This window comes from Acomys russatus, chromosome 19, assembly GCF_903995435.1.
Source record: "Acomys russatus chromosome 19, mAcoRus1.1, whole genome shotgun sequence".
NCBI lineage: Eukaryota > Metazoa > Chordata > Mammalia > Rodentia > Muridae > Acomys > Acomys russatus.
In genome coordinates, this window is record NC_067155.1 from 55,656,847 (window position 1) to 55,678,091 (window position 21,245).

Sequence of the window (21,245 nt, forward strand, 5' to 3'; positions counted from 1 at the left end):
TAGAAGAGGCCAGCCTGGGCTACATGACTCTCTCTCTGTCTTTGTCTCCCTGTCTCTCTGCCTCTGTCTCTCTGTCTCTATCTCTCTGTCTCTGTCTGTCTCTGTCTCTCCTCTCTCTCTCTCATGCATGCACACAGGGACACACGCATTAAAATGCCATAATGAATCCTGTGATTCATGGACTGTCCCAGCCTCCCTACCTTCATGATCTGAGAAAGTCCCATCGGGGAACCCGCTGGTGGCATTGATGTTGGCTTCCTGGGCTGAGCTGAGTACAGAGCCACCTCCTAATTTTTCCCTCCACCCACCTCGGCCGGCCGCGTCCCACTTAACACCTATGAGTCGGCCCAGGTGAGAGCCAGGCTAAGTGGGGTGCAATGACGCCACCTCAAGATGGGAAGCCAGAGCTCATCCCTGTGTGGGAGGAGGGGGGAGTCTGGGGATGAGATCTCAAGCTCTCTGGACCTTGGTTTCCCCTGTCTGTAAGCAGGAAGCACAGAGAGAGGTATTATATACGTCCAAAGCTCCCCATCTTCTAGATCTTTCTGCCAAATGGTCTGAATCTAGAAGTGGGTAAAAGTTAGTCCGGCTGTGGCTGGAGAGCTGCCTCAGCAGTTAAGAGAACCCTAGTTCAGCTCTCAAATCCACATCAGGTGGGGCACAAATGTCCACAGTGCTAGGACTCATATGACACCCTTTAGCCTCTGAGCTTATGTGCATGTGAGCAAGTGGACACACACACATAAATAAATAAATAAATAAATAAATAAATAAATAAATAAATAAATCTATCTTACTTTAAAAAAAGAGTCTTGCTGGGCGTGGTAGCACATGCCTTTAATCCCAGCACTCAGGTGGCAGAGGGAGGTGGATCTCTGTGAGTTCAAAGCCAGTCTGGTCTACAAAAAAAAAAAAAAAAAAAAAGTGGGGGGTGGCACGGGGAAGGGAGTTCAGGACATCTAGGGCTACATAGAGAAACCTTGTCTCAAAAATATCAAAAAAAAAAAAACAGTAACAGTCACCTGTGTCTGTTGCTCAGGCTAGCCTTTTTTTTTTTTTTTTAAAGATGTATTTATCTATTACGCATACAGTGCTCTGCCTGCATGTACACCTTCATGCCAGAGAAGGACATTAGATCACATTATAGATGGTTGTGAGCCACCATGTGGTTGCTGGGAATTGAACTCAGGACCTCTGGAAGAGCAGCCAGTGCTCTTAATCTCTGAGCCATCCCTCCGGCCCCCTCAGGATAGCCTTGAACGTAAGACCCTCCTGCTTCAGCCCCCTAGGACCTGGGATTATAGGCTTATGTCACCAAGCTTCCCTTGACAGGCTGTGCACTGGACATTATTAAGACAGGGATCTCAGTCCAGGTAGTGGTGGTAGACGCCTTTAATCCCAGCACTTGGGAAGCAAAGGCAAGTGGATCTCTGTGAGTCCAGCCTGGTCTACAAAGCTAGTCCAGGACAGCCAAGGCTACACAGTAAAACCCTGTCTCAAAAGACCAAAAAGAAAAAGAAAAACAATGAAAAAAAAAAAAAGGGAGAGAAACAGGGATCTCAGACTGGTAACCACCCATGGCCCAGGACATGTGGTAACTGATTCCAAGGGGCTTTTGTTTGTGTCTGAGCGAATTAATCCCAATGTTTCAAAATGGGAGACTTCAAAAAGACTCATGGGAGTTAGTGAGAGAGAAAAAGAGAGAGGAAGAGAAGGAGGAAGGAAGGAAGGAAGGATGGATGGATGAAAGGATGGAGAGTAGGTACCCAGCCCAGCTCAGCTCAGCTTGGGGCAAAGGCCGGTCTGTCATCCCAGATATTCCAGTGGCTGAACCAGGAGGATGATGACAAATTCAAGTTCAACAAGTTCAAGGCCTGCCTTGGAAACTTAGCAAGGCCCTATTTCTAAAAGAATCAAAAAAGAAAGAAAGAAAGAAAAGAAAAATGAAGAGGAGCGAGGCCTTGGCTCAGTGGTAGAGTACCTATCTGCCTGATGTGTGAGAGACTGGATTTCAGCCCAGCGTAGCAGTGAGAAAAGGGGCTCTGCAGGAGCAGGGAGACTAGGCCCCATTCATGTCCCTGTAGACAAGCTGTGGGAGCTACATTTTGCCACAGTCTCCACCATTCCCTCCAGTCCTACACCTGCTCTGTTCATGTCTCTTACTTGCCCACTTGGCCCAAAGCCACAGCTCCCAGTTTCTACCTTCTGTGTCCAACACCTGCCAGACCCTTTCAGCCTTCACCCTGGCCCTGTCCTTCTCCCTCCTTTCTGTTACCACCTCATTACCATTATCACCATCACCATCATCATCACCACGTCCACCACCATCATCATCACCATCACCATTCCCGACATCACCACCATCACTTTCATCAGTCATCATCATTATCGTCATCAACTCATCAGCATCATCATTATCAGCATCACCATCACCATCATCACCATCATCATCAACATCACCAACATCATCAATATCACCACCATCACCATCTCATCACCATCATCATCACCATTCCTGACATCACCACCATCACCTTCATCAGTCATCATCATTATCGTCATCAACTCATCATCATCATCATTATCAGCATCACCATCACCATCATCATCAACATCACCAACATCATCAATATCACCACCATCACCATCTCATCACCATCATCATCACCATTCCTGACATCACCACCATCACCTTCATCAGTCATCATCATTATCGTCATCAACTCATCATCATCATCATTATCATCATCACCATCATCACCAACATCATCAATATCACCACCATCACCATCTCATCACCATCATCATCACCACTCCTGACATCACCATCATCAATTACCATCTCATCACTATCATCATCATCATCACCACCACCATCATCACCATCAATATCACCATCACCATTCCTGACATCACCACCATCACATCACCACAGTCACCATTACAACCATCACCTTCATCAGTCATCATCATTGGTTCCCCCTTGGTTCCAGGCCCTGCCAAGAACACTGTCCTTCTGCCAGGACACACATACCCAAGTCTCAGTAGCCCAGGTCCTTGCATCACCTTTGACCTGACTCTGCATGTGACCCTGGATAAGGTGTCCCACCCATCCCAACATCCGAATCAGGCCCCACAGAGCCCAGCCCACCTGATGCTCCGCCCTGGGAAAGCGCTTCTCCACACACCGCTGGAGCTGCTTAAAGGCCAGGCGCAGGGCAATCGGGCAGCGCCCTACAGAGCTCACAATGGCATCCACAATGGACCCCAGATATCCGGTCAGCAGCCCCAGGCTGGTCTCCCGCACCTGCTCTTCCGTGGGTGCACCCTTGAAGGAGATCCTCCTGCAGGGAACAGGCAGAACCTTCGGTTAGGGCACCAGAGCTGCTGCCTCCACTGTGCCTCCCTCCCCTCACACCAGGCTTCCTGCTGGAGCTTGAGCACAAAGAAAGCTTCATCTCTGGGCCTTCAAAGTGGCTGCTTCTTTGTCCTGGGACATGCTGCCATGCAGCTGAACTGTCACTTCCTCAGAATGGCCACCAACCCAGCACTCGTGATGACAGGCTCTAGCTCTGGGTGTCTTCAGCATGGCCATGTCAGAGTTTTCCAAACCCGCCTTGGCACATATTGTCCCCACTGCCTGGAGCCCCCAAGCCAGAAGTTCTCAGGCCCTGCGTCCAACTCATGGCCTCTGGTATTGCCCCGTGTGGTCCTAACGGGAACTCCTGAGTTGAATAGCTGACCTTTCCCATCTAGCAGACTTGGAAACTGAGGCCTGTCAACGTGACTTTGCAAGTAGGTGGCAAACCTGAGATTAGAAGTTAGGACAGACTCAACCCTGCCTCACCCAGGTCCCCAGTGTCCCACCGCCCATGAATGCCACTCAGTCTCCCGTGGTCTCCATCAATTCCCCTGGGAGTTTCACAGACAACTCTACCCTTTCTGCTTGGGGACTGGGTTCAAATGCCCCCTTTGCAACTTCCCAGTTACGCGACCTTGGGCATGGAGCTTTCCTCGCTGCTGGGGCCTGCGCCTGAGAGGTTGAGAGGCATGGGGACTTTATTTTCCTCATTATTGTCCTAACAGATTGCCTGCCTGAGCACTGAAGCCAGCCCTCTGACTATAGTGAAGAATGTTCTAAAAAAGAAAGGAGGGGGGAGTCCACAGAGGTTTGGAGTGGCTTTTAGTCACAGCCTAGCTTGCCCCTGATCTCGTAGAAGGTCCAGAGGCCCATTCTATGGATGACCCCCATTTGAGCCTCCATCACCTCCCATCACCCTCCTCTGAACTTTACAAGCAAAACTCAGTGCCCATAGCACCGCCCCCCCCCAAGTGTCAGGTCAAGTCACAGGGTGTGGGAGAGGCAAAGCCAGGATTTGAACTCAGGGCTCTGAGTTTCCCAAAACAGCCCAGAACAGCCTGAGTGGCCACAGCACACAAAAACTTGGAGGTTGCACATGTGCCCCTAGGCAGGTGGCAGCCAGCACAAAGCAACCCAAGGTGCCTGCAAATGATAAGGGGGGAGGGGAGGCTGGAGGCCTGGGCCACCCCTGCCTTGCTTACCGGGAGCGGTTCAGGTCCATCTTGCAAGGGTCCAACTCCATGTATTTCTTCTCCTCAAAGATGCGGCTGATGACCGGCCTCAGGACCTCGTGCAGGTAGCGCATGCCCACGAGCTGAGGGCAGGGGCCACACGGAGCGGCTAAGGGTGGCAGGGAACACCCTGGGCTGGGGCAGGGGGTGTGCAGGGAGATTTCAGAGGCAGGTGAGCTGTGTCTGAGGGTACTAACCAGGGCTGAAGCCACCAGCACCTGCCACCGGCACCCACCTCAGCCACCTAAGTGTCATTTGAAGCCAGCAGGCTCTGGGACCCAGGCGAGCAGGGCAGGAAGTCACTTGCACCCAGACATGCCAGGTCTCCCGACTCACCTTCATGAACTGCTCCATCGACTTGGAAGCCAAGGAGTTAGAGCGGAAGAGGGTATTGGGGTCATCTGGGAAGACAGGAAGATGTGTTTGCTGAGATGGAAGGGGCTGGACCCAGCTCACCCAATTCACCCATGGCTGGGATATGACTCTTCCACCCCAAGAATCAGGAAGAACCCAAAATGTCAACTTTGTTCACAGTTCAGAAGCCCAGAGTGGTTTGGCAAGCTGCCTGGGGTCACACAGCACCTGAACCCAGACTTGTACACTCACTCCTCCAGAGCTCACGGCACAGACTCCCTAGCATGTAAGCATTGTCTAAAGGACCCTATTTCTCCCCCCTGGAGATCCTCTGCAGACCCATCCTTGGAGAGTGGCATCTGAGATCCTGTAGGAAACTCACTGGTTCGAGCCACCTCACGCCTTGTGAGGTAGTCTAGAAAAGGTCCAGCCAGGCCCCGGCCCAGGAAGAGCTTCACCAACTTGGTGGCAAGGTCCTGACGGCAGTCCCCAGAGGCCAGCTCCTCTAGCACAGCCAGGGGGCTGGCAGTGTCCTCCTGAGCAGGAATGGGAGAACCAACAGGTGACCCAGGACCCCCAAAGCAGAAGAACTCCCTCATTCCCACTGGAGAGGAGCTACATCCCAGACCCAGGAGCCCAGGTGGAGCACCTGCTGCCACACCCACCTCAGCTGGCCCTTGTACCGACTCCAGGAGTAGTTCCATGAGAGCCTGATAGTACTGGGAAGGTAGGACGCGGTCCTCAGTGAGGCGCACCTTCAGGCGCAGGGCACCCAGGCTCCCCCTAGATGGAGCAGACCCACAGGGAAGGGGATGTGAGTGCAGGTTAGCCCAGAGCAGGAGATAAGAAGATGGGAAGGGGCAAGAGACACACGGTGAAGGCAGAGGAGGGCAATGGGGACAGAAGTGGAAAAGGAGAAAGAGGAATGGGAAACACCATATGTGGAGAGGAGAGCATGGCCAGGTGTGCAGACACACACACAAGACAGGCAGAACAGCAGGCACGAGCAAAGCAGTAAGGTGTGGGTGCTGTGGACACAAGTGGGGGTAGTCAGGGCTGTGAACGGCACGGACAGAGCTAACCAGAAAACAAAGGATGGGGATAGGGGGCCGTGTGGTCAGTGTGCACAGCACGTCAGTGCCCAGATATCAGCGGCCCGGCTGCTCGTGACAGTGGCAGGGCTCTAGCCTAGCACAGGCAAGGCCCTGGGTTTAATTCCTGACACCGCGTCATAAAGCAAGGGATACAGCCAGCTAGGCAGGGCATGAGGGGAGCCAACATTCTGACACACATTGGGTGGGCCAGCCTATCTGTGGTCGACCTACGGAAACACCCTGAGGATAGGTGACTCGGGGACCACTGGATGGTGAAGTGCCAGTGCCCATGATAACCTGCCCCCAGGCTGAGGTGCCCCTCCCTAGGCACCCGCATTTACCCAGACTCCTCAGCTCTAGGAAAGGGCAAGAGGCGGAACCAGCCATTGGGTGGCTTCTGCTGGAGGGTCTGTGGAGTGAATTCCACCTGTGGGAGATACATAGACCTCAGCTGGGGGACCTGTCCTGCCTGATGCAGGGACCACCCAGGCCTGGAGGGGAAGCTTGAGCTGCCATCCACAGATGGCATGTGGCCAGCCAGGGTACACTTCCTCCTCTCTCTCTCTCAAGGGCACTCAGGGCCTACCATGGGACACTTGATTTACAAATGAGAAAAGCTAAGTCTTGGAGAAGTGGCTTGCCCTGGGCCACACAGTGACCCAGGGTGAGCACAAGGTCAGTGTCACAGCCACAGCCTCAGACAAGCCTGCGGCCATATTCCCAGGGCAGAGCTAAGAGCCACCGGGCCTCGGCAAAACCACTTTGCTGCTCCAAACCTCAATTTCCTCATGTGCAGAGGGTGTAATGACCGTCAATATCATGGGGATGGTGACAAGGTTAGGTCAATGCAAATGGCTGGCACCAGAATACCTAGGAGCCTTGGGCCCACCCTGCGCATCTTGGGCAGTTCCCTGCATCTTGGGCAGTTCCCTGCATCTTGGGCAGTTCCCTGCATCTTGGGCAGTTCCCTGCATCTTTGCCTGTCCCATGGACAGTGAGACTCCACTACCCAGGCTGGCCATGGTACACAGGCTGCTTGAACACCCACCCTCCACCCCCATCTCACCTGCCTGCTCATTGGATGCACGAGGGAGACAGAGAGAGCGTTTGTTAGTAGGAGGGAGGCTCACCATGCCCAGGAAGTCATTCTTGCCCACCATGTCCCAATCCCAGAGCTCCACTCGCAGTGGGGACATGGTCCCCGGTGCCTCCCGCAGCTCCAGCACCTCATCCCAGTGTGGGAACCGAGTTTTCTTGATTGTCTAAGGGCGGGCAGAAAAGGCTCTAAGTGGGAGAGGTGACTGGTTCCACTCACTGAGGGGTGCCCCACTCCTGCCTGGCTCACTGCTTACCGATGTTTCCAAACTATGGTTGCCCCAGAACACACGTGCAAACGGGTCCGATGTGCCAGAAATGTCCCTGGGGGCCAGGTCTCTGGGGACAGAGGAAGAGGTGTGTGTGGTCACAGGCCCTTGAAGACCCAGACCCAAAGTAGGTCCAGGGAAGAGAGTTCAAACTAGAGCATCCTAGTGGCAGTGTTCTGTTTCCAGGGCAACATGCCTGTCCATCACAGGGGCTCAGGCTGGTCCCCATTATGCCCATGAAGACCTGGTAGCTTTCAGACACAAAACCTATAGGAAAATGTCAGATGTCCTGATTTCCAGAAGAGGAAACTGAGGTACAGAACCATCAGACTCTATCACAATACCCAGCAAGGACAGATAAGATGGGAAGGGAAAATGCCTCAGTTTCCCCCAGAGGCCCTACAAAGGGAGCAACAGGCATAAATTCAAAGCCTGGCTCTGCACTCGCTGGCTGGGTGACATTAGAAAAAGTTACCTCTGCCAGGAGGTGGTGGTGCATGCCTCTAATCTCAGCACTTGGGAGGTAGAAGCAGGCGGATCTCTGTGAGTTCAAGGCCAGCCTTGGTCTACAAAGAGAGTCCAGGGTAGCCAGGGCTCTGTGTAACAGAGAAACCCTGTCTCCAAAAACAAACAAAAACAAAAACAAAACAACAACAACAAAAAATCAAAGAAGAAAAAAGAAAAGTCACCTACACTTCCCGAGGCTTAGACCAGAAAACAAGGACAATGACAGACCAAGTTCTGAAGGCCAAGGGTCCAATAAGATGACACAGGCAAGTTATTTAGCAAAGCACTTCGTTCGGCTCACTTATTCATTCAACAAACACCCATGCCCACACCTTGCTTAGGAACAATGGGAGAGCAGGAGACTCAGACATTCTGACTGCAGTTGCCATGACAACTCAAAGCCTCACCTGAGTCAGATTCCCCATCCCTCCTCCTTGAGGCCCCCAAATCTAGGAACACCCCACCACCACCAAGGGCTGTTTCTTCCTCCCTGCTTGCTTCCCAGCCTTGCTGGGCATCCAAAGCCTTCGGTTTCCTAGGAACCAACACAGTTGCTAAGCGACAGCAATCGGTCCCTCTCCGGCTTGCAAAGGATCCTGTACAGCCTAGTGTCTGGGGAGGGGTCATAGGCAGAACAGCTGAGATCAGACCCCTGCACACAATCCGTTATCTGGTTCCCTTCCTCCTTGGATCATTCTTCATCCATGTTTCTCCTACATCCAGCTGGGGACAAGACAAGGACCAGAATCCAGAGGTAGCAGGAGGAGCTCAGAGAGAGCAAGGAAGCGTCTCATGGTCACACAGCAAGCTAGAAATATGGACCGTTCTTAATGTATGTGAGCAGAAAAGAACAGGGGCGTGAGTGGAGGGCAGAAAGACAGGGTGTCAGGGGGGAGAAGATGCAAGAAAGCAAAAGGATGTGACTGGAGGGCTGAGGAGGGGATGGGGGCATGGGGGCGGTGGCTACTGGAGAAGGAGGCAGGAGGGCAGTGGATGTGGTTGGGCCAGTCTCTAGAGGCCACCTGTGGGTTTTACTGGCCTTGAGTCTGTTGACTTCCTCCAGGCCTTTCTCCATTGCCCTACCTCTCAGCTCACAAGACTCCAGCGTGCCCCCCCCCACCCCAGATTGAGACAATAAAAATTAACCCTGAGGCCAGGTGGCAGCGGCACATGAGGGTAATCTCGGCATTCAGGAGGCAGCAGGTGGATCTCTGAGTTTAAAGCCAGCCTAGTCTACAGAACGATTTCTCAGACAGCCAGGCCCACACAGAGAAGCCCTGTCTCAAAAATACAAGCAAAATAAAATAAAACAACCCTGGGATGTTCTGTAAAAGTAAGGCTCTTGGTCAGTTGGTAAGACACCAGCCTTGGGCCATGAGTTCTCTCTTGTCCCTACTCAGGGAGACACTGCCTGGGTTCCTGGACCCATCATGCCTGAAGCCACAGTCAGTCCAGTGAGCCAATAAATATGTCTTCTGCCCAGGAAGTAACAATTGTCTATTTAATACTGTGTCTCTGTATTTATGGCGTGCGTGTGTGTGTGTGTGTGTCTCTGTCTGTCAGTGTGTGCGTTTATCTGCCTGTCTGTGTGTCTCTCTGTGTGTGTTTCTGTGTCTGTCTGTGTGTGCGTTTATCTGCCTGTCTGTGTGTGTTTGTCTATGTTGTCTGTGTGTCTTTCTGTGTGTTTCTGTGTCTGTCTGTATGTGCATTACCTGCCTGTCTGTGTCTGTCTGTGTGTCTATGTTGTCTGTCTGTCTGTGTGTCTGTGTATGTGTGTCTGTGTCTGTGTGTCTGTGTGTTTCTATGTCTGTCTGTGTGTGCGTTTATCTGCCTGTCTGTGTGTGTCTGTGTGACTCTGCATGCATGCACACGTGTGGAGGTCAGAGGACAACTTTCAAGAGTTGGTTTTCTCCTTCTACTGTGGGTCCCAGGGATCAAGATCAGGGCCTCCAGGTTGCGTGGCAAGTGATGAACCTGTTGAACCATCTCGCCAGCCCTGAGCGGCTCAAATTTGACTATTCCTGCCACGCTCATCTGTCTGCCCACCTGGAATATGTGGCTGGTTGTCATCGGTCCCCGCACACCTAGGCTAAGATTTGCCTTTTGCGAAGCATAGTGGTGCACGCTTTTAATCCCAGCACTTAGGAAGCAGAGGCAGGCGGACCTCTGTGAGTTCGAGGCCAGCCTGTTCTACAAAGAGAGTTCCAGGACAGCCAGGGCTACACAGAGAAGCCTTGTCTTTAAAAAAAAAAAAAAAAAAAAAAAAAAAAGAGGGCCAGGTATGGTGGCGCACGCCTTTAGTCCCCGCACTTGGGAGGCAGAGGCAGGTGGATCGCTGTGAGTTCGAGGCCAGCCTGACTAACATAGAGAGACCCTGTCTCGAAAAAACCAAACCAAAACAAAACAAAAGAACATGGGGTGAGGGAGAGTTAGTAGCTATGGATCAAGAAGGACAAGAGGGTCCCCATAGTCACCAGTACTCCTGTCCATTTTTGAGTTTGTGTTTTTCTTTGTTGAAGCAGGATCTCTTATAGCCCAGGCTAGCCTAAAACTCCCTAGTCACTGAGGATGACTTTAATTCCTGATCCTCCTGCCTCCGCCTCCTGAATGCTGGGATCAGAGTACCACTGTGCACCATGTAGGTGGTTCTGGGGATAGAACCCGGGGCCTTGTGCATGCGAAGCTAGCACTCTCCCCAACAACCCTCCTTTTTCATTTTCAAAGTACTCCATACTTCTCCCTCAGGGCAAGCATACCTGGCCTGTCTTACGTGGCAGCGGAGGCATCGGCCCCGAGCATCCTCCAGTAGCTGCACCACCAGGCAGACCTCACCCTGCACCTCAGCGTCTGGATCCACTCGGCTCAGGTTGATCCAGCTGTCGATCCCTGGAGAACACACACGGGTGTTTAGGAAGCGCCTGAGACTCACTAGGCATTGTGTCAGCTCAGTCCTGCCACCGATAATGGCTTCTCACGCAGGACTTCAGATGCGGTCTGTAATCAGCCCCCATGTCAGAGGGGGAAACTGAGGTGTAGAGAATAGGCCTCTGCCCTAGACCCCTCAGCTAGAAAACAACAAAGTTGAGTCTTCACATGGGCAGTGCAGCTCTGGGACTGATGTTGAGCCTGTGGTCACCCCAGGACATGAATCTCACTCACACACACACACTCTCTCTCTCTCTCTCTCTCTCTCTCTCTCTCTCTCTCTCTCTCTCACTCACATAGACACACAGAGATACTCAAACACACACACACACACACACACACACACACACAGATACTCAGACACACACACTCTCACATAGACACACAGAGATACTCAGACATACACACACAAACACACAGATACTCAGACACACACACATCACATATACACTCACACACACATATACACACACTCACAGATGCACACAGAGATACTCAGACAAACATACACTCACACACACAGACACATGCTCACACTCACACACACAGACACATGCTCACACTCACACACACAGACACATGCTCACACACACACACACACACACACACACACACCTTTCATCACACTTAAGCACATCATCTGTTGACTTCTGACTCCCACTGTAGCTGAAGGGAAGTGGGCTTCCTGCTCAATCCCTCACTGGCAGATATCTTTCCCCCATTTGTTTCTCTTTTGTTTCCATACAGGGTCTTGTTAATTAGCCCAAGCTAGACCAGAACTCCTGCTCCTCCTACCTCTACCTTCTGAGGGCACCGATCAGACCTGCGGCCACCGTGCCTAGCTCAATGCTCTAATCACCTGCTGCCCTTTTATCTCCAAATATCTGACTTCTCAAAGCACCTGTAACTGTGGTTTGCGTGATCCTTTGACCGATTCTAGAAGCTAGGCCTCCAGGCACACCTGGGAGGGATTAACTAGATCAAGGTTTGCCCCTGAGGACACCTGTGGGGTGGAGACGAGGCAGACAAAATATTTCCTTTCCTGGGATCTCCCTGTCTTGGGGAAGCCATTTCTGAGGGCCTAGCACCCCCATTCATGGTGCTGGACATAGAAAGGCCTCCTCTTTCTCTCCCCGGCCACCTCCCAGTCCAGGGACCTGCCAGTTTCCTGTCACTTGGCCACCACAAAGACGCCTCACTGATCCTTTCTGTCTAGCCTCATCCTGGTGTGACCTGATCCCTGCAAAACAGCCACTTCTGACACGAGGCCGCCAACCTCTTCACTCTCTTGATCAAAAACCATCAATGGAGGCCAGGTGTGGTGACCCGCACCTTTAATCCCAGTCCCCAGGAGGCAAGGGCAGGCCTGTGAGTTCAAAGCCTGCCTGATCTGCGAAGTAAATTCCAGCCAGGGTTACACAGTGAGACCCTGTCACAAATGAGCAAACAAACAGGCAACCTTCGGTGGCTCCCCATTGCTGCCATGAGAAAACCTGGAATCAGATCCTCTGGAGTTATACACCCTTCTGAGCCACAGGTGGGTACTGGGAAGTGAACTCTGACCCCTAGAAAAGCGACGCTTACTCTTAACTGCTGATCCATCTCTCCAGCCCCTGTAGCTCTAATGTAACTAACGTGCAGATGGGGCTGGAGGCAGAGCTCCATGATAGAGCCATTGCTTTGATCCCAGCACATGATGATGATGATGATGATGACGACGACGACGATGAAGACAACGCACAAATGAGGAAGGCTCACTATGTAGCCCAGGCTAGCCTCCTCAATGCCATGATGACAGGCATACACCATCAAACCCCTATGGGGAGCCACTTTTTATCAGCATTCACCCTCCTTGCTGGTGTTCCCAACAGTAGGACATGCATGTGGTAACCCTCCTCCCCACCAAGATGAGAACAATGCCCCCTGCCCAGCACCCACAGGTGCCTTTTCCTGAGGTATCCTTATGTCCTTATGTCTTTATATCCTTATGTCTTGAAACTCATGGGGTCTATGATGTATTAAAAAGAATACTATGGCCGGGCGTGGTGGCGCATGCCTTTAATCCCAGCACTCGGGAGGCAGAGGCAGGCGGATAGCTGTGAGTTCGAGGCCAGCCTGGTCTACAAAGTGAGTCCAGGATGGCCAAGGCTACACAGAGAAACCCTGTCTCGAAAAACAAAAAACAAACAAACAAAAAAGAATACTATGCCAGGTGGCGGTGCTGGTGGTAGCACATGCCGTTAGTCCCAGAAGTCAGGAGGCAGGGGCAGGGGGATCTCTCTGAGTTCAAGGCCAGCCTGGTCTACAGAGTGAGTTCCAGGACAGCTGAGGCTACACAGCAAAAGCCTACCTCAGGGAAAAAAGAAAAAAAAAAGGTACATACAAGAATGTATGCTGGATGCAATTAATAAACTTGTAGGAATTTTTGTTTGCTGGTGGGACAGAGCTACTCACTGCAACTGTTTGAGCTGGGAACACATTGCTAGCACCCCAGATGTGTCACCAGGGAGCCAGCCAAGTGCACGACGGGACATTACAGCAGAAATGCAGCTATTTCCGAACTCAGAAATCCTTCAAGCACTGTTAGGCAAAGACCTAAAAGGTACACTGTGGCTGGCTGCTAGGCACAGTGGTGTACGCCTGCCATCCCAATATTGGGAGGCTGAGATTGGGCTTCATGCATTAAAGTCTGGGGTACCTAGTCTCAAAAGGACATGGCACTGGGTAGTGATGGCACACAATGTTAATCCCAGCATTCAGGAGGCAGAGGCAGGAGGATCTCTGTGAGTTCCAGGATAGCCAAGACAACGCAAAGAGAAACCCTGTCTCGAAAAAAAATAAATAAATAAAAATAAATAAATAAAAAGTACATGGTAAAGGGGGGCAGAGAGCTCACACCATCTGCTCTTCCATAAGCTCTGGGTTTGGTTCCCAGCACCCATTTGTGACTCACAGCCATCTGTAACTCCAGTTTCAGGGAATCCAACACCTTCTTCTGGCCTCTACAGGCACTGCATGAAAAACACTCATGTAAAATAAAAATAAGTTTAAAAAATTTAAATACACGAGGAGGTTTTTTTAAAAAGGGCAACCAGGGAAAAACAAGTGTAATAGGATACCACATGGAGTGAGAAAACCCATGTTCGTACACACTCCAGACACAGACACACACACACACAGACACACACACACACCCCACAGAGTGTAATGTGGTGAATTCAAACGCTGGACCTGAACAACATTGGTCCCATGTCGTGGCTGTCACAATGAGCAAGTCCCTGAGCCTCTAGGTCTCAGCACATTCCTATGGGGAAAACATGAGCGAACAGAGAGGTCCCTACTTCAGAGGAGGGCTCAGCGTGCATTCCCAGTCTCTGTCAGTGTGTCGGGTGCTGCTATTGCTCTTGCTTATGTATGTTTAAAAGGGGGGTAGGGGCGCTTGAAGGGCTTGGGTAGAGGCAGAGCACTTGGGAGACCCTAGGTGCATCCTATAGATAGATATGCAAATATATGTATATACAAATACATATGCAAATATAAAGTGTCTAGAAAGGTATGAGGAGGCTGCGCATTGGAATACCAGCATGAGGGAAAGTGAGGCAGGGGATCACAACTTAAGGCTAGATAGAGAGATCTTGTCTCAAAGGAAAAAAAAAAAAAAAAAAAAAAAAGACCAAACTGAAGTTGCTAACTACAGTGGATAGGGAGCAGAGTCCCAGGAGGAAAGGGGTGCCATGCTTCTGCTATATGAACCCCGAGTCTATGAACATGAATTACCTATTCAATAAATGAACTGAAATACAAATTAAAGAGATAAGGTCCTCTCCATTTCAGGCTCTCCCTCAGTCCTTGCAAGGCCCTCATGGGCCATGCCCTTCTTCCTCTCCTGCCAGCCACGCCCTGCTCACCTCGAGGGTCAGCCGTGATCGCCTCCTTACTCAGGGAGATCTTCCCAATGGTATCATCGTGTCTGTGGGAAGGTTGGTAGGAGAAAGTCAGGCTAGGACCCGCACCTTCCCATGGAGCCATGGGGACAAGGGTCAGGGGTTAGAGGCAGCACACACTTCCTCTTGGTGTCCAGGCTCTGGACACCCATGCACACCCTACCCACCAATCCGCCACACACCCAACGGTGTCCTCATCCAACACGTAGAAGGCCAGGTGGTGGAAGTCCAGCGGCAGGTGCACAGTATACTCCTCCCCCCAAAAGGGGCTCAGGCTCCTCCAGATGGTCGCTGTCCTGCAAGAGGGATGCTGGGCTAGGACCTCATACGGTGGGTGACCTGGGGATCTCCATGAACACACATACAAGGACAGACATGGCCACACACACACTCCTAGCATGTACACACACCCCCATCTTAGGAACAGAACAAGTGCACTCAGATCCTTGAACCCAGAGAGGCATACCCAGACCCAACATGTACACATACCAGAGACATAGACAAATGCAAGCCCAGCTGCAAGGAGTCAACATGTGCACATACACATGCAGTCACACATGCGTACACCCATGTCCCCAAGATGCAACTAAAGAGGTTTACACGTGGACCAAAATGCACACATGGAAACACACACATACATACAACCAGAGAAACATACCTAGACATGCCAAGGAAGCTGAGACACGGGGAGTTACATTCACACATACACAGATACAGGCAATCCTGAGAAACTTGTTTGTAAATATGGACACAGTGTCCTACATAGGCACAAGGCTGGAACACGAAGACATGATGTTTACATGGAAGGCATGCTTACATAGCAACACACGACACACAAGCCACCAGTACCTGGTGGTCCACTCATTCGGTTCCTTCCCTGCCCCCTACCTGGACCATAGACATCATTTGAGATTGGGGTGGTCTCAGTGATGCCTGGGTGGGGGTGAGGCTAGGGCTAGGAATACAGGAAGGCTTCTCACACAAATTAATCAAGCAAAAGAGAGCTGGGCAGGGAAGGCAAGCATTCCAGATGGCTGGAACAGCATGTGTAAAGGTCCTGAGGCAGGCATGAGCAGAGTCATGTCACTGTGCCATCAACAATGGTCAGAGAGAACACTCAAACGGCTTTGTAGCACCCAGAAAGTCAGGGGACGCTAAGGTTAAGCCAGAGCCAGACACAGGCGCACAGATGTTCAACATCTGGGCCTGGGACCCAGACTGGGCTCCCACCATGGGTGCTCCTGGGAACAAAGATTCTACTTTTCCCAGTGACATCCCAGCCAAACCCAAGTGTGCAAAGCCCACTTCCTTCTGCTGTCCCTTTGCAGAGAAGGGAGGAGGGCTGCCTAAAGGCATGAAGAAAGCCTGCCTGAGGTTCGGGGGTTAGTATCTTACAATAGAGCAAACATAGAGGAGATATGGGAGGGGTCAGCCTTCCCTGGGGGCTCCCAACCCCCAGCTCGCAGCCCATCTGGACCAGAACTAGTGCCAGGAGCATCCTGAATCCTGCCGTCTCCATAGAAACCAAGGCTTCAGCCACCCGCCCACCCACCCACTCAGGTCTGCGGGGGCTGAGAGCTGTCCCTTGACCTGCGGAGGCAGAAGCCCAGCTTAGCTGACATCCCACCCAGACTCTGCACCCACAGACATCCACACACCCGCCCATGCATTCATACTTGCTCCTGTGTTCCCCTCCAAGGCACATGCACATATCCCCACTCTGGTAGGCACAGGATTCCTGTGGGCCTGCACACCTACACGGACACTCACACATGGTCAAAAGCATTCACACCAGCCCTGTGGCACTCCAGATGGGCAGGCTGGTATGCACACACACACACACACACACACACACACACACAGACACACAGACACACACACACACACACACACACACTCCCACTTGAACATTTGTGCAAATATAACACATGCAGACACCCGCAGCACCCAGAGGCCAGAGCAAGCCAAGCGTGAGATGCCTGCCCCCGTCCCCCAAAGGCCACTGGGGAGGCACAGCCTGGTGGTGGCTGAGTCAGCCCCAGGGAGCCACAGAGACATCACAGGCCCCCAGACATAGGACACTGAACAATTGACATTGGCCCCAGTGGCCAGGACATAAGCAGGCCCCTTGAAGTCTGAAAGAACACCCCCACTCCCTCCAAAGGAGGGGGGTTACACTCCCTGCTCCCCTGGAAAGCACTGGTTCTCCTTCTTGGGTCCCTTCCCCTCACCATCCCCTGCTGACTACGCACCTGGCCACCACCTCATCATCCACTTTCACCAGGCAATAGGGGTCACTGCTCCCAGACCTGTGGGAAGAAAAGACCAAGGAGGATGTTGGAAGGGCAGCCATGGTAGGAGCCCAAATCCCCACGTTAGGCAGGGTGACGCTTAGGCCCTCAGAGGGGAGGGGACCTACCCTGGCTCACACACCACAGGACCTTGAGGAGCATCAACAGGTTATGTCAGTATAAGCCTGCTCCCTCCCAATTTGGGGCCTCACCTTTGTCACTATATGACTCCAACAGACATTTACACCCACCCCAGAGAGGTCAGGAGGGGTTGAGAGAGATGGGTATGGAGGACGGGTCATGAGTTACCTGAGCTCCCTGACACAGACAAGACCCTAATGCCAACTTCTGTGCTCCTCCCCTGCCCTGTCCCCCTCCATCAGCAGGAAGGACCTGCAGGCACACACCAGGGTCCAGGACCTCAAAACCAAAGCCACAGAGATGACTGTAGGGCCAGAGTATGTCTCAGTGGTAGATTGTTTGCCTAGTATACTCAAACCCTGGGTTCCCTGCCCAACAAGAGAAACAAAACAAAACCCCAAATCCCAAAAGACATGTGCTATTTTCCCCTCACAAAGCCCTGAGCCCTAAACCAATCAAAGCCAGCCTCACCCACTTACAATAGTAGTCACCAGTCAACCCCAGGTCTCCTACCTGGGTCTCTGCTACCTCCCTCCCAAAGCCATCTCCACTGTCTAAATTGACCCTCTAAGCCATTTGGGGTGGGCCACACCCACAGCCCCAGCTCCTGGGAGGCTGAGACAGGTTAGGCTGAACCCAGGAGTTGAAGACCAGCCTGGACGCCATAGTAAGAGTAAATCTCAGAAAGAAATAACCACTGCCCTCTGAAACCTAAATCATCTTGCACACCGTTTATCTGTGTGGTTTGTTCAGTCTCTACCTGCCTGCAACCTCTAAACTGACTCCTCCTTGGGGTGCCATCTGTGCCTACTCCTCCAGGGTTTGAGGGTGTTCCTTCAGGGAAGGTTCTGGATGAACGGATGTGTATAGTGCAGGTTCTGGAGGATGGTGGGATGGGCGGTACTGACAGGATTACAGCTCAGATCTTCCGGCCGTGTCCCCTCTATGGCTTGTGCTGCCTTCCCCCTGTCAGCCACCCATATGCTCAACCACAGGGAACAGAGATGTTGGCTGCAATCTGGGTCTTGGCTGGCTGGCTGGCTGGCTCATGAGTCCTTCCCTGTCCCCCAGTTTCCCTCCAAGGCTTATCCACATCATCCTTCAGTCTCCCCAGCACAGATGTGACCCAGACCGACTGAGATCAGCTGGAATGGAGGCTTGGAGATACAGTTTTCTCCCAGGCAACCTGGCTGGCCCCAGGTCCCTCAAGGGAGCAGGCTTCACCACATCTCTTCCAGGACCATGACGCACAAGGTCTTATCAGGCCCCTATCAGGTAGAGGCCAGGGTGGCAGGCAGGGCTGGCCTCTCCCACACTCCTGGCCTCTCCCATGGCCCCTGCCTGAGTCAAGCATGGGAAAGGATAACCCTCAGCCATTCTTGCCCAGTATGGTTCATACGTTAAAGCTGTTGGTGTTTAGCTCCCAGCTCTGTGATCTTACGGCCACGGCTGCCTCTCTGGTCCTCAGTTTCCCCATTTGTAAAACAAACCAGCCAGGCGGTGGTGGTGCACGCCTTTAATCCCAGCACTCGGGAGGCAGAGGCAGGTGGATCGCTGTGAGTTCGAGGCCAGCCTGGTCTACAAAGTGAGCCCAGGACAGCCAAGGCTACACAGAGAAACCCTGTCTTAAAAAACAAAACAAACAAAACAAAAAACAGAAACCAGTTGGCCCATACAAAGTGCTAAACAGGAAACTTATCCATGGTCAGCCCTCAGTGATGGCTGGCAGAACTGGCCACACCCCCTTAACCTTGACTGTCAGGCTAATCTAGGCCCTCTCTGCCTTAGAAGAGGGAATGAGGTGACATCACAACTAGCACCCCACTTACAGACCAGGGAACCCCAGCTTGCTCTGAGAATATCCCTTTTAGAGAAGGGAGCTGACCATGAGAGAAACTGAGACAGGGTACCCAGCAGGGCACAGTGATACCTCCTCGGTCTTGCTCTGGGGCACAGTCTCCTGGAAAGCTTACTGTGGCCAGAAAACGAGAGGGACAGGGGTGAGCTGAGATACAAGAATGACTCTAGCTCCTTCCAGAAGAAGCAGGGAACCCTTAAACCCGTGTCCTAGCCCAGTGGCAACATCTGCCACTGCCTCAGAATTCTCTCCCAAGACTGGTGGACCAGCTCGAGTTCAATGAGGCAAGAGCCCTTTTTCTGGGCAGGTCCCTTCAGCCAGCCAGCCACTCCTGCCCTGCAGTTCTGCAATCTCTAATACTCTGGGATATCTTGAAGAGGGTAGTTCAAATCTGGTGCTGGCAATCCCTGCTTTTACTTTAGGTGTGTATTTATTTGTGATAGCTAATGAGAGAAGTGGGGCATTAAATTTACTCTAAACACTCCCCCTCTTGGCACAGCTGCAGTGTTGGGGGACAAGAAAGTCCCCAAAATCAAGGGAGGGAATGTAGCTTGGATAATTGGAACTTTCACCCAAGCAATGGTCCAGGTCCAATGCCTGCTCACCACAGCTGACCCCCCCCCCCCCCCCCCCCCAGCCAATGTCCTATGCCCTCCCAGTTGGACACTGGATCAGACAGCAACTCCTTCCAGCTCTACACTAGCCAGATGGGACACCAAAAGGCAGCAAGAGGCAGGTTCAAGGTCACTCAGCACACCTCCTCCCAAGGATCCAGACACCTGTCTCAGGTGCTGACAACTCCAGAACCCCTTCTGGCTTTGGACCAAGCGCGAGGGGGAATCCGCTCCAACCAACCCCATTCTGCTGAGTCAGCACTGCTGACTCAGCCCCCGGAGAATCAGAGCCAAGAACAGGGGCAGAGGAACCCAGCGCCCCCCGCCCCATCACGTGTGACACATGTGAATGGCTCTTAGATCAGATGGGGATCTGAGACAGTCCACCCTAGATTTGCAGGTACAAGACTGGGGGACTCGGGTTCCGGGTTAGCATGCTGACAACCTGGTGAAGCTTTGCAAACCTAAACCACCCCTGAAGCACAAAAATCTTGGGAGTCCATCCAGACCACAGTCCTTGGGGGCTTTACCACTCGTCTCTGGATAGCCCCCTCAATCGCTCAGAAGCCCCACCTCCAACACCTGCTGAAGCTAAGGAAGGGATCACTGAGGCCCCCCCACCCCCACTCCCAGGTCCAGAAATCTCGTCTCCCGTCCTGGAAGATTCACTTGGGGACATCCTAGAACAAAGACACCCTCCTAACACCTCCCCCCAGAGGGACGGGGAAGAGCAGGGCGCGGCACCTCCTTAACCTGGGCGCCCCATCCCACAGACCAGAGAGGGAGGACCCCCAACAGCGAGTCTCAGACGGGGGTCCCCACGACCCTTCTACGCACCCCAGTGGGTACCCGGGAACTCACACATCCTTGGCGGGTAGCGCCCGTCCCTCCACCACGCGGATACTCAGAGAGCCGCTCTTGGCCATGGCGCACAGTCCCAAACTTTCCAGGCAAGGAATCTGCGGAGGTTCCGAGGCTGGACCAGGAGGTGACCCTACATGTCACCAGCTGTGGGCCCAGAGCGCTGTCCGCAAATTTTCTCAGGTCCGGGTCCGGGGTCCGGAGTGCGAGTGGGCTGGATTCGAGACTGGGAGAAAGAAGTGCTAGGTCCCAGGAGGGGACATGCGTCCCGAGCTACAGGTAGCTGTGCGTTGGGATCTGGGCAGGCTGAGACTGGCGTCTGCAGCCCGGGAGGTCCCTCCCAATCCCGCCCTCCGCAGCTGCCCCGCCCGCCCTGAGCCCCAAGCGAGCTCCCCCTGCTGGCACCCCAGCCCGCTGCACTCAGCCAGGGACCCCAGGAGCTGTGGGTCAGGGGCGGAGGTGAGGGCCGGGTGGGGTAGGAAGTAGGAGCAAGCAGTCGGGCAGGGTAGGGCAAGTCAGCGAGCTATTGCTGGGCTGGCATTGGTCCCTCTAAGAACCCAGGTGTCTCCTGACTGCCCTCAACCCTGCACCTCCACGCCTCTCCCATCTCTGCCACCTGCCACCCCAACACCAGCCTCGGGGTCTCCGGAACAGTACTCGCGTTGGGCGGCAGGCGGCGCACGCTCCCTGGGGGTCTGC

General features: G+C 52.9%; 1 protein-coding gene across 2 annotated transcripts in view; it reads right to left on the reverse strand.

The window, feature by feature from the left end:
• The window catches only part of Rasal1 (RAS protein activator like 1), a 33,748-nt gene extending 12,872 nt beyond the window's left edge, over positions 1 to 20,876 (reverse strand). The window contains exons 1-12 of one of the 2 annotated variants that reach the window (XM_051161594.1): positions 20,547 to 20,876; positions 17,034 to 17,090; positions 14,964 to 15,077; positions 14,746 to 14,807; positions 10,669 to 10,798; positions 7,394 to 7,475; positions 7,172 to 7,303; positions 6,383 to 6,468; positions 5,330 to 5,730; positions 4,930 to 4,994; positions 4,564 to 4,676; positions 3,152 to 3,344 (exon numbers count right to left, since the gene is read on the reverse strand). In XM_051161594.1, coding sequence (XP_051017551.1) covers positions 3,152 to 3,344; positions 4,564 to 4,676; positions 4,930 to 4,994; positions 5,330 to 5,730; positions 6,383 to 6,468; positions 7,172 to 7,303; positions 7,394 to 7,475; positions 10,669 to 10,798; positions 14,746 to 14,807; positions 14,964 to 15,077; positions 17,034 to 17,090; positions 20,547 to 20,611 — 1,500 coding nt within the window. In that variant the 5' untranslated portion in view covers positions 20,612 to 20,876. Of the gene's footprint in view, positions 1 to 3,151; positions 3,345 to 4,563; positions 4,677 to 4,929; positions 4,995 to 5,329; positions 5,731 to 6,382; positions 6,469 to 7,171; positions 7,304 to 7,393; positions 7,476 to 10,668; positions 10,799 to 14,745; positions 14,808 to 14,963; positions 15,078 to 17,033; positions 17,091 to 20,546 lie in introns of those variants that run through there. The other variant, XM_051161595.1, reaches the window with a different exon arrangement.
• Between the last annotated feature and the right edge of the window lie 369 nt (positions 20,877 to 21,245).